The following is a 14090-nucleotide window of genomic DNA, read 5'->3' on the forward strand; positions in this document are numbered from 1 at the left end:
GTGTCGCCGCGCCCCAATATGTTGCCACGCCCCATCGTCCAGACTGCACCCTGGAGTACTTGGAGAGCTCTGGCACTATCTCAGGAGCACGCTGATGTGAGCTGCGGCGGTCGCGCGAAAGCACGCTTGATTCGCCCCGTACAGATGCGCGTGTACGTTGTGAGAGGCATGAATAGCCTACCATTACATTTTCTTTGGCAGCACGGCTCCAAGTCACCCTAATTTCATAGAAATTTCAATGCAGGAAAAACCCTCAAAAACGTCACCCCAAAGTGGCTATTAAGAATGATGGTTGGCGAGTGTTAATTTCAAACCCTTCACGTAATATAGTGCTTTTACAACAGGGCCCATTGTCTTTTAAATAATGTATAAGAAGGATGCTTGTCTTTTGTGTTGAGATGTGAGCACATGACATGAATATGATAAAGCAGCTACAGTTGTCTGGTTTGATTGTAAAATATGCTTTGCTCCTGTGTTGTTGCAGAAAGCTTTAAATGTTTAAAACTGGCTGTTTACTGCAGGTTTATTGGTATTTGACACTTACAGGTGGTCCACCTGGTCCAGGAGGTCCCGGGTCACCCTACAACAACACAAAGTATATCATCAAAATCACAAATAAATAGATCAACCCGAAAACTCTATTTGACCCAGGCTGATAAATGGGAAACATTTATTTTTAAAGGTGAAGTGTGTAATTTTTGCAAAATTCAGGTTTCCCATTCATACTACTCTTACTGTTTTGTAGTATGCAGTATGAGTAGCAGGTGAATTATCTATATGCATGGATGCAAGGCCAGGACCATGTCTGGGGCAACTGAACCATTTGGGGGTGGGGGGGTCATGGGAGTTGAGGTCACAAATATAATGGTCCTCTTTGGTCCTTTAATATATTAAAGGTGCTGAATGCAATAATGTTCTGAATTAAGGCTTGAAATGTGATAAAGGCCCAAAATTGTATAATATTTTTATTTTAAAAGATACTTGTATTTTTAAAGTTCACACAGTACAAGACAAATACTGTGTCTGCATTGCAAGCAGTTTGCCTGTTTCAGTCATCTTTTCTTTCTTTTTTGTGCTGTCTCAAAGAAAAGATGAATATAATTTGAATTTCTTTTCATTATTGATGTATCTGTAAAATGACATGACATCAGCTGGCTAGCCAAAAGAAAATACACAAAATTATTTACTGTCCTCAAGTTGTCCCTCATCGTTTTTTCCTCCCAGTAGAATCTTAACACTTTTCCATACGAAACAATTCATATTGACCACTAGAGGTGGGAATCTTCACTTGCCTCACGATTCGATTCGATTATGATTCAAAGGGTAACAATTCGATTATAAAACGATTCTCGATGCATCACAATGCATCTTGTCCTTCAATTTCTATCTTTTTTTCAGTTTTTTCAAAAAAACATTTTTTTACTCTATTTTTTCCCTTTCAGCTTTTTATTTAACAGCTGTTTTAAAAAATCAGAACGAGTCACATTACATAAACTGGCCTTTTACATTCAGTATGAGCTGTGAACAAAACATGGAACATCCACAAGATTAAATAAATGGTTCTATACTTTAAAAGAGTATCTCAGTTTTTCAGTTTCTTTCTTTAGAACCTCATAAAAAATCTCTTAAAAGCACAAAAAAAAAAAAATTAAAAAAAAAAAAAATATTGGTTTTCCATCACAACACACTGAATACTATTACTTCAACTGATTATATTATTATTATTATTTTATTTTTGTTTAAGCATTGTAAATCATTTAATAGTATTTAATTATTATTTAAGACTAATCTATGCCATGCTATTCTTTTTCATTTTTAACCACAACTGGAAGTTGCTGGTCCAGGATGAGAGATATATCTGCTTCTATGAGAGTGCAGCTGTCAGCTTCTCTCCTCACCTGCACAGGTGATAGTAAAGTGGTTTAAAATAGCGCAGTTGTTGCTTCAGAAATTTATCAAGCGTCTCGTACGCAGTTCCATCTGTTTACTCTGCGAGTAGAAGATCGCACGACCCTGTCGCAAAAGCTACGATGCATCATTTTCTTCTGTTTTCCCCCGTTGTGTGCAAATCAGTGTAATAATGGGTGCGAGCTCGTCTTTCATGTTGTTTGTTGGCTTCTTATCACGAATAAACTCTCCCGTTGCTATGTGCGTGGGTTTGTAAAAGAATTTCGGGATCGTAGTTTCATTAGGGCACAAATTGTCATGTGTTTGATACAGCTGGTCTGCAAACAGTCGTGTTTGTGCACTTGAATTTAGTGTATGCACTTAACTCGCGACTTTGTTTCTACATCTGTCTTTGGCGCGCGCCACTGCTCTGCCGTGATTTAAACTGAACTCAGAATCGATTCTGATTCTTTTGAGAACCGATTCAGAATCGTTTGAGTATGAATCGCGAAGCATCGCTGAAACGATTTTTTCCCCCACCCCTGTTGACCACTGCTGTCAAGGTCCAGAGAGAGAGAGAGAAAATCATTATAAAAATAGCATAAAAGTAGTCCAACACTAAGCTTTTCTAAGGCCCCAGAAAGCTTGGAATATAGTGCACTTGTCATATGGACGACCGTTATGATGTCTTTATACTGAACCTTTAATAACAATTTACAGTATTTGTCCTCAATATAACTGTTCTTCTATGGAATGGAGCAGCTAAAAATATATATTTTTATGTTCCAAGGAAATGTAACAGCATATGGGTTTTGAACAACATAAGGGTGAGTAAATGAGTAAAAGTACATTTTCCATTTTTAGATGAACTACTCCTTCAACTGGTGGCTCATTTTTTGAGCAAAGACCTGACAAGGACATACTCAAAATAAAATGGTCTCTTTTAAAAGCAGACTCTTAGGAGATGCTGTACAGAATTCAGAATGAATTAAATACCTGTACATAAATAAATTATTTAGAAAATCTTAAATTGATTGTTAATTATTACCTAATAATATTTGCATTAAGAATATATGACACTGTCCTTGCCAAAACCTAAAAGCACAATAGAAGTCAGGTCTAATGTTCTAGTTCTGATCTGTGGGTGATAATGCTCTACTTTGGGTGAATTCCAATTGAAAGTGATCATCCCTGTGCCCTACTCCCTTTGAAGGACAGATCTCTTGATGTGGGCACTCTAAATGGAGCATGAAAGTACTGCATTGCTAATACTGAATGTACCCTTTGCTAACAATCTTGTAAAAGGGCTCTTTGTGAAAAAAAGAAAGAACGTTTTCTTATTTTTGTTTGGAACGAACTTTCGAGTGGCGTCCCCTTCCTGCAGTGCCCTTCAAGGGTGCAAAACTGCCGTTTGGAAAAATGCCTTTGTGTTTTTTTAATCCACCTTTTTCCTATGTCCCTTGATGCTTAGCGAGAAATATGGGTGTTACTTCCATTGTCAAGTTAACACAGCTGTTGTTGTGGCATATATCCATTCATTCTTTAATTGTAGTGTTGGGATTTTGAAGAGAAAATGTCTGATTTTGTATGGACATCAATCACTATATCAGTGTGTTACTGAACGATAATAAACTGCAAAAAAGTCAAAAAGACAGAGAAAGCGTCAACAAAACCGGTGTGCTGTTTCTCCCAGATGCAGTTGAGATTTATTCTAAGCACAAACTCAACATTTCGAGCAAAATTATCAGTTGTTTTATTGGAGTACCTGTGTTAGATCAGCTTCAGATGTGTGTACTTGTCTTCATGTCATCCTGCATGTTCAAATCAGACAGATACACTAAGAGCTGTGAAGTTCTCATACTTGGGTATGTAATTGCTTTTTCTTTTTTTTTTCTTCTTCTTCTTTTTTCTTTTTTTTTTGTGATTTTTTTTCTTTTCTCCCCAATTTGGAATGCCCAGTTCCCAATGTGCTCTAAGTCCTTGTTGTGGCGTAGTGATTCGCCTCAATCCAGGTGGTGTAGGACGAATTTCGGTTGCCTTTGTGTCTGAGATCGTAAATCCACGCATCTTATCACGTGGCTTGTTGAGTGCGTTACCGCGGAGACGTAGCGCATGTGGAGGCTTCACGCTATTCTCCACGGCATCCACGCACAACTCACCATGTGCCCCAACGAGAGCGAGAACCACACATTATAGTGACCACGAGGAGGTTACTCCATGTGACTCTACCCTCCCTAGCAACTGGGCCAATTTGGTTGCTTAGGAGACCTGGTTGGAGTCACTCATCATGCCCTGGATTCGAACTCGTGACTCCAGGGGTGGTAGTCAGCGTCAATACTCGCTGAGCTACCAGGCCCCTTGTAATCACTTTTTCAAGTTTTCCGATTGGATGGTTATTTCCTTTGAAATCCACATGTAAGTTTAAACATTTGTTCGGCAGGTGATTGACTGGTGAGAAGTGGTGCTTTGCTGCTGTCCGGGACGCATCAGACATCGTTTTAAACCTCAAATGCGATGTAGTTTTTTGACTACCTCTGTTTGTGTTTTTTGTGATCCAATCACAAAACATTTTGCACCCCGTTTACAACTATATTTAGCGTTGACCTTTGCAATCGGATCATCTGAAACGCGTCTTATTACCAGCTGTAAACGATCTTAAAATGACTGCAGCCAGAGCTAGGTAATGGTGTAGAACTTCCGGCGGACGTCCCACCCACATTCGTTTCCCCAGTAAGACCCCCAGGGAAAAGGTGGATAGACAATTTTCTTAGACAATGTCAAGAGATTTTCTAAAAAAGCTCCTTCAAAAGCCTGCCAGATTACTACATTCATTCAGTTCCTTTACAATATACACATTCACACTCTTTGTCTTAAGCCTGATTCGCTGAAATCTACCCTGTTAATGTTTTCAATTTCACAATTATGAATGACATAAAAATCACATACTGTACATGACATATTTTAAATTCAAAATGGCCGGTACAACATTTCAATCATAAAACAGTGGTCAAATTTTGCATATTTAGTTAGATAATTACAGCGCATCTTACATGACACTAACGCTTTTAAACTGAACTGCTTGCTGATGCATGACACTGGAATAATCCATGAGGTCCCTGTTATCTCATATGACATTGACGAGCGGTGTTACACTACTGAGCGCAGTAAAAATTAAACTTTTTTAAACCATTATGTTATTCCTGCAACAACCTAATGACAATTAGACAGCAGTGCATAATGGTCTGCAGCAGAACAGCAACAAGGATATCAATTATTGGAGGGGAAAATTTGGCCTTATTTGATTATGGAGGGGGACTTGTCATGACCTAATAATTTGACAAAATGATGACTAAGATGCCACTCACTGAATTAAACGTGAAACATAATGACAACAATGTACCATACTAGAGTTTGAAATATTTTCATTGCATAATGCAATCAATATTTTCAAACTTTTTTTTTCTTCAATATTTTGAACAATCCAATGTGTTGCATCCAGGGCCGGAGTGGCTAACTGGGGGGATCGGGCAAATTCCCAGTGGGCCGGTCAAAACTGGGCTGGCAGGTCCGCATGTTTATTAATAAACTTTCATCAAGTGTTGCATAACAGTTGCCGACCGTCCACATCATCTGGTATTTAAGGGATCAGAATTGCGTTCTGTATTGTAGTGAATGTAGTCTCTACCATATTTCATTGTCTCACACCCAAAAATGAGAGTACGGGCTGTGAGAGACGAAACATTGGCTGTTGCTCCATCACGGATGCTTCATTGACAGCGTGGGAAGGATCACGGAAGATCCAGCTAGAACAGATACTATTAGATGAATGGATGAACGTGCTTTAGTACAAGAGCATCACACAATCTCAGTCAGTTAATCTCTGAAATCCTCACTCTTATCATTGCAGAATGATAATAATATTGTTTATTGTCACAAAATAAAAGAATACTTAAAGTAAATGAATACATATGCAACAGCACAACATGGTACGAAAATAATGGGACTTTACAACTCTCAAAACATGAAACTCAGCGAAGCAAACTGCGCAGAGTGCCTTCAGTATTGTATCATGCACGAAAACCCTCTTAAAGAGACTGTAACCATATTGCCGCTGTCCATAACATTTGCATTCCAAGTAAAAAGAAAATTACAAATTAACATGAACGTGCGAGGTTGCGCTTTAAGTGCTACTTAAGAGAGACGCTGTCCATAAAAGTGAAGTGCTGAAATGTGACCATACAGTGCTGCTCGTCATTGCAACTTCATTATATTTAAAGTTCAATAACTGTAAAAATGTTTGTAATTTAGCACGCTGGAAGTATTTAAAAATATTTTCTTAATTGTACAACTTAATTCACCACATAATTGCATTTTGTTTTGCAATTGTTTTGTGCAGAATGATATAATTATTTTACGCAATCACTGCTTCGTTCGTCAGATGTCCATTTTAATATTTCAATTTTAAAATTTGCTCTGTGGATCGAGATTAAAGCTTCCAGGATCAGTGAAGACAGCGGAGACCCTGTGTATAGTCCTGCTAATGACAAGCATTTACTGAATATAACGAGGTTCACCGTGTTATTGCGGACCGCAAAATAAGGAGACATGTGGAAGTTGCGCTTTAGGGACATTCACCAATCAAAGGGAGATTTGCTCTTTACTTCCAAAAGTGATAACGGTAACAGCAATGCTACACAACATGTGCAGTACTACACAACGCGTGGTGCGGGTGAGAGCGCCCTTCGGTGTCAGAGAGGAAGATGAGACCAGGATGCGGAGCCAATATAATGTACGGACAATTTTCATGCATGGCAGCAAGTTATTGACTTTTTTTCTTCTCTCTCTGATTGTAATTTTTACAGTTCTCTGCAACAATCATGCCACCACTTTGTTGTTACCAACTAGTCCACAAATAACTTTATTTGTTTACTTATTAATATATCTGTTCACCCAATTTTGACAACCATTTTCTGCATTTATTACTGTTATTATTATTATCCTTGTCGGTTAAAAATAATAATAAAATAAAACGTATGTATACTGATATTAAATGAGCATAAAGTGTAGCTATTGGTATTTAAATTGTATCAGGTGTAATTTCACGTTTGTCCTACAGGTGTCTGCGTAAGTCTTCATGCTTACAATGTTCTTAGTGCTGTACGATTACTCCAGAGCACTCGTTAATCTACAAGCATTTTCAAGTACTACTTAAGTTACGATGCTTTTGGGAAACGGAACACAAAACTAAGATGAATCGTAAGATTGATTCTATGATCTACTTAGGCTTACGATGCTTTTGGGAAACAAGGCCCTGTTTCTCACTGCTTCTCATTCACTTGTATTAAAAAGGGTCAACAGAGCTAAGATATTTTTCTAAAAATTTTCGTTTGTGTTCTACAAAGAAAGAAAGTAATTTACCTCTCGGATGGCATGAGGGTGAGTAAATGATAAGAAATTTCATTTTTGGGTGAATTATCCCTTCAAGATTCACTTATGCAATATGTGGTATAAAGACACAGAGAGCTTACTGTAAATAATTTTCAAGTAATTTGGACATGAAATTGCGAGCTGAATATGAATCCCACTTCGGCTCTGGTAGCTTCCATAAGCAGTAAGCTAGCATTCCATCCCAAAATAGCCAATATGTTGAAAGCACCACAGATTCACAGTATTTACGCTTTTCCAGAAGTCAGCCTACCAATGGCTTACTTTTATTCAACTATTATTAAAGCCGACGTGTGTAATTTTTAATGTTAAAATCCTTTCTCCTGTCCCATCTTAATATACAGAAACATTTATAAGCTCTTTGTAGCTTGATTTCTTTGAAAAGTGTAAACAATGTGTCTCTGTGGCACTTCTAACATTTCCATCTGTCCAGCCTTAGGGTGGGGCTATCTGTTAGTGTGTTTCTGCCCTTATTTTTTTAAATCCAGCGTTTTGAACATGACGTCTCCTCAGCTTTTGTTGTATTACGGGACAGGAAACTGTCTAGTCGATGCACATTTCCCAATCTCGATGGAAATAGTAGGTCTTCAGGTTTTTTCTTGCTTACTCTTTTATAAATATTGAGGATTTGGACATACTACTAATTTAGCATACTGTTTTGGCTTACTATATAGCAGGGAAGTATTTATATTCGGACGCAGCTAATGTTTATTTTTGCTATTCCATTTGATGGCGCTAGTGGTGCAAAAATGACACACTTCAGCTTTAAACTGAGATCAAAGATAGTATTTTAATATCCAAAACAACTGCACATTTCACTTCAAGTCAAATTGACTAGAGAAAAAAAAACAAAAAAACAAAAAAATGAGACAATAAAAACAACCTTTCACCAATGTACAGTTAACATATTAAAATGTTTATTCAGATGTGTTTTCATTGAAGATATTATCCTTTAATATTGATATTAGAGCAATATCAAACAGCTAATGATGGCATATTTTCTCCACTGTCACATCAACTGGCCAATATACAGTTCACTGGTAGCGGTCACACAGAATAACAGTGATTTGCACTGATTCCCAGAGACTGATTGCCAGAAACCCTGTGCTGGGAACATTTCACATTCCTGGCTGGATTAGAGTAAAACCACAACCATTGCTGGATAAATACACCAAAAATCACCTGATGCACTTTAAACTCTTGAAAGGAACTGCTAGTGGCTGTAAGTAGCTCCTGACCCAGTTAAGAGCCACAAAACGCTGTTTGAAATGAAATTAAACCAGTTTAAGCTGCGGGTTTGTAATTTCTGCGTGACTAGTGGCACCAAACTGAATTGAAACAGGTTTCCCAAACACTCAGACAAACAGGTGGTCCTGCCAAAAACCTGCTATTGGTTGAGTCAGAAGTTGACATGTGGGGCCGCTCAAACCCAGTGGTCAGAGTTCACCCGTTAGCCCCTGCTGGTAGATGCTACACAGATTCTTCAGTAACTGTACCACTGTGGGGGCAAAAAGTATCTAACTCCATAAACGGCCATTCAAAATGGGGATGGCAACACACATTATATATAGCTAATATTTAATTACAATATAGTAGATGTTTTACCAGTGCCTGATTCTTTTTGGAGGGCTCTTAAAAGCATGAAATGGACTTTAATTTTTCACTGTATGTTGCCTTTTATGTCAAAGCTCAAGGTGAAGGGCTTGAGAATGAGCACGTTCTTGTGGATCAGCCAATCAGTGTTCATTTTGGCATAAATCAATGTGACCATTTTTGTAAATCACACCTTTACACCAGTAGGTGGCAACAAGTTAATATATTTTGCTTACCGAAATGAGTCTAATTACACTTTATTAAAATTTGCGTGTCAACAAATCAACTAAGAGATTTTAGCAGAGATCACACATTTGTGTGCTGATTGCAAAGTCACAGATTTTTGTGGGACTGAGATGAGATTTTGGGGGACTAAAGTCCTCCTACATAGGGTCTAGCAACGCCTAAAACTCGAGGTATTATAGACCTCCTTGGCTTAAACAAATAGAACAATGTTTTGCCACAATATCACAGTTTTTTGGGGGAATTAGCATCCACAAAATGACACACTTCAGCTTTAAGAGATCTGTTAAACTCAACAGGTCAAATAGACAGACAGACTTACAGTTGCTCCTGGTGGTCCGTCCTTACCAGCTGGCCCGTCAGAACCAGTTAAACCCTGTAAAACATTTCACACATCAATCAAGAGCACTAAAAACATGAACCAATAATGTCACGATTATTTTTATTAGTAACAAATAACATGTCAACCAACCATGGAATACTGGATACATTTCATAAAAACATTTTTATGTGGCAAAATTCTGCTATTTTGTTCAGACTTACATCCACTCCAGGGAGGCCAGGCAATCCCGGACTTCCTGCGACCCCTGGTGTACCAGCCTTTCCTTTTGGCCCCTGCAATCAAAAGAGAAACAGATTTGAAAGAATATTTGATATAATATGATTTGTGTATTGATTCTATCTTCTTGCTATTTGTTGTATGGCTATAAAGATCTTCAGAGTGACTGGATAAAGATTCACATGTTCATTTCATTTTTTAAGAGTGATAAATGCAAAGTGTTGTTTTGTCCGTGGATGGAGCTCAAAATTGTGACTCAACTGAACCTAGTTTCTCTTCTTGACCTTACTAATGACAGAAATAAAGGTGAAGTTTGGGTGGAGTAATCCTGAAAGTATTGTCACCAGAGTGACATAAACACTCTTCCAGCATCACTGCTCCCGAAGACCCCATCGTCTCAGATAGTATCTTAGCCTGCCTTTCAGATGTCTTGCTTTGGATGAAGAAATGCCACCGTACTGTTGACCACAACCTCACAATTTATCTTGATTCAATAATACTAATGCCAACCAGGGAAGTCAGGAAACTGGGAATGGTGTATGATAAGCTGCTAAACTTTGCCACATCTCGTCAACCACCCGGTCTTGCAGGTACACGCTTTACAACATCGGGGAAATCAGACCCTTCTTGTCTGAATAAGCTGTGCAGCTCCTAGTCCAAGCTTTTGTCATATCAAGGCTGGACTACCGCAATGCTCTTTGGCTGGCCTCCCCACTAGCATGATTAAGCCACTGCAGATGGTCCAGAACCTTCAACCAACCAAAGAGGGCTCAGGTCACTCCCCTCTTGATCTCAATCCACTGGCTACCTGTAGCTGCCCATATCAAATACAAGGCTTTGACTTTGGCCTTCAGGACAGCCAATGAAACAGAACACTCATTCTTCATCTCAGTCCTCCAGTTCTGTGTCCCCTCTCACTTCCTGCGGACAAAGAATGAGCGGCGCCTGGTGGTTCCATTGCAACGAGGAACGAAGTGGCTCTCTAGATCACTCACATTCTCTATTTCTAAGTGGTGAAATGTGCTTCCAATCCCCACCCAATCTGTTGAGACCTTCTCAACATTCACAAAACAGCTGAAGACACATCTCTTCCATAAGCAATTATATATAAAAATCTATCTGTGTCTGTTTCTTTCTGCTCAAATTTCTGTACTACTCAAGCTACAATTAGAACTTAGCAGTGTGATACTGTTGAAATTGTTGGCCTTTGTACAGCTAACAACTTTTCACTTCTCATCCAGAGCAGGCTAATATTATCGTAAAACTGGGAATGTTAGTGGTGCCCTGAAATCAATGCTAGGGTTCAAACATGGCTGAGATGTTTAACACAGCGGAAGTAAGATTAGTTTATATGCATCACACATCACAGGATTCAGAAATACTCACAGGCTTTCCTGGTAGTCCTGCAGGACCAGGTTTACCCTGCAGAGAAACATTAACAACCACTCAGTTTTCTATCATATCTGTTGATTTATTTGATTCCACACCAGTCCAAAGTGATTATGCAGATTTATACCAATAAACTTGAACAAACTATTTAGAGATTTTAACAAACTTTATCATACTATGCATATTCTACTGAATACTAACACTCAGCATACTCAACACTGAGAGGTGAGGGGGGTTATGTGTGGAGAGCAGTATTGCGGGTTTAGAGGGGGTTGGGGAAACTTTAGACGCTTGTGTTTGATTTCTGTAGACTGAATGAATGGACTCTCTGTCACTGCACTTTTTCTGTCTGTGTGAAGCCAGTTTTAATTTACTAAGGAAACATTCAATGTTATTCACTGTTTGCATTTGTAAATTCTTGAGAGGGTTTTCATTCTTTCTACCAAGAATATGTTGTAACCCAACAATATAACACAACCCATCTAAATTAATACACGAAGAAACCTTTTGTAGAAATCAATAATTTAGCCTGAGAAAATGATTATATCAAAGAAGTATAGACAAATATTCGTGCTAATGTTGAGAAATTAATGCTTTAGGTGAATGGAAGTTTACAGAATGAAAATTAGGTAAACCAATTTCTGTCAGCATATCAATACAGCAGTAGAACCAGTAGTACAATTCACAGCTTTACCAAACAAAGAAAATTACTATTTTTGTCTTTCTGTCAGACATGCTTTTTATATGTATTGTTTATACATTAAATTTGTTTGTTATATTTTTTGTATTCATTTTATTCTCTCACACCTTTTTCCACCAAAAAGAAAGAAAGAAAGAAGGAAAGAAAGAAGCAAAGAGAAAGAAATAATGAAAAGGGAAATAGAAAAGTCTTGTTGTGTGTTTAACTGAATAATCATATCTACTCCAGGCTTTAAGATTAATTATTTTGCATTCATCTCAGTCAATTATTTCATTATTGCATATGTGTCTACTCACATCAATGCCATCTTTCCCTGGGGGTCCTGGGGGCCCCTGCAGTCCAGGTGCTCCATGGGGGCCTGGCCTCAGCTATAAACAAAAACAATCCAAAAATAAAATATTACAATAATCCAATAAAATATATAAATAAATAAATAAAAAAAAAAAAAAAAACACACTGGCAACATAAGTATATAAAGTAAAAGTAAGCAGTCCTCAAGTCATGTCTCCTGATCTGAGCACCAGAACAAAAGGATCCCTATCTAAATGAAATTGGAATTAATACTGCTATTAGTAGGCATCAACAGGGAAGTACGATATATGATATACTTTTTTATTAATCCCCACAGGAGAAATTCAATTCAATATGAATTTACAGAGATATTCCCAGTTTTCTTAAGTAAAATTGATCAGAATTATGAACAAAAATGTGTGCTGTTCACTTTACAGAGAAGAGTCTAAAACTCACAGAATTTTGTATTTATTTTTATAAATGTAACAAGTTATGGAGTTTACTGGCCATTTACGCAACGATGTGAATAGATGTTACAGTTTTCCACAATACATAATCAGTTGAAATGATCGTGCTAGATACAATTTTGCAACTGCATAAACTTGGCAATGCAAGTTAATTAACTTGTATAAACGCCAGTCCTTTAAATTTTAATATTCTATTATTATAATATTCAATTTAGACATTCTATTAGAAAGCAATCAATTATCATTTATATATCATCTCAAGCATCCCGCAGGTTCTGTGTCGCAAACCAGCCACTGAATGTAACCGGAGATTGCCGCTCGTTGGCTGTCTTACCTGGGTAAGAGATGATGTTAAGAGCTGGAACAGAAAGAGCAGCTGAAGCGTTGAGAGCATAGCCATGGCTGCTGTCCTCCCCGCAGTCCTGTGCCTGTGCTGGGTTCCGCTGCTCACGGACTCGAAGTATGATTGAAGATAAAACCACGGCTGCAGCTGAAGGGGCAGGGCTCGAGAGGGAGGGGGGACGTGCTCAGGATTCCACAGAACTCACATACAGACTAATGAAAAAATAAACTTTGAGGATATAATTGGTATTTACACGGGGAGGGAGGGGGGAGGGGGGGGATAATAGGGTTCAAAAAAGTGTTACTATGAATGCAAACTTTAATACAGTGAAAAAGACACTCTATTAGCATAACATAAGTATATATAAATAAACAAAAATGTCCAACATTCTTTTGAATGTCCATGTACTAAAATATAATATTTGATGCCATGAGAGTACCTTCATTTACTATTACTATTATTTTGAATGGCCATGGAAAATGAAGCAATGTGATAACAATTTTACCTGGTCGCAAAAAGTAGTCCGTTAATTTACCTGATGAACTTTCACCTTTTACTGACCCTTTATGTTTCGCAGAGCTAATGTGTGCTTCTAAATCACGTGCACCGTTATTAGCAACTGACACATAAGTGCCAGCTTTACATGTCATACATTCTGCTTCCCACGGATCTCGACCTGGACGAAAGCATGGGAATTTTCTGTGCAAATCTTCTGTAAATCTGCACTTCCGTTTGGGCATTGTTTCCACAGCTGTCATTTGCTGCTACTGTCAAGCAACTGTTTGATGCTGAACGCGTTAGCGGAGAGATTGACAAGCAGCAATTTGGCCAATAGTTGCTGCAAGCCTCTTATAATTGACCAATTGGTGTGCGAGAAGGCGGGACTTACAAAGAGGGGTTAAAGCAATGCAAATATGCGCGCACACACAATGAATTATTAGACCCGATGCACATCGTAATGCAACTAAAGCCGAATCCCGGACATTTTCACAAATTTAGAAATCCCGGTCGGATGTTTTTTTAAGAGGACATGTCCGGGAAAAAGAGGACGTTTGGTCACCCTACCTAAAGATATAGTAGATTACAGCTAGATATGCATTGATGGCTGAGGGAATAGGCTATGGATCTGCGAGAGTGTGCAGAGCTTAGCTCAAATTTAGGATAGTTTTGACT

At 38.2% G+C, this 14090-nt stretch overlaps 1 protein-coding gene across 1 annotated transcript in view; it reads right to left on the minus strand.

Moving 5' to 3' along the window:
• The window catches only part of col9a3 (collagen, type IX, alpha 3), a 41532-nt gene extending 28420 nt beyond the window's left edge, over positions 1-13112 (minus strand). The window contains exons 1-6 of the mRNA XM_051660411.1: positions 12909-13112; positions 12113-12184; positions 11114-11149; positions 9712-9783; positions 9491-9544; positions 545-580 (exon numbers count right to left, since the gene is read on the minus strand). Of these exons, the coding sequence (XP_051516371.1) occupies positions 545-580; positions 9491-9544; positions 9712-9783; positions 11114-11149; positions 12113-12184; positions 12909-12974 (336 nt within the window). The 5' untranslated portion in view covers positions 12975-13112. The remainder of the gene's footprint in view (positions 1-544; positions 581-9490; positions 9545-9711; positions 9784-11113; positions 11150-12112; positions 12185-12908) is intronic.
• Between the last annotated feature and the right edge of the window lie 978 nt (positions 13113-14090).

The sequence above is a fragment of the Myxocyprinus asiaticus genome, chromosome 28 (assembly GCF_019703515.2).
Source record: "Myxocyprinus asiaticus isolate MX2 ecotype Aquarium Trade chromosome 28, UBuf_Myxa_2, whole genome shotgun sequence".
NCBI lineage: Eukaryota > Metazoa > Chordata > Actinopteri > Cypriniformes > Catostomidae > Myxocyprinus > Myxocyprinus asiaticus.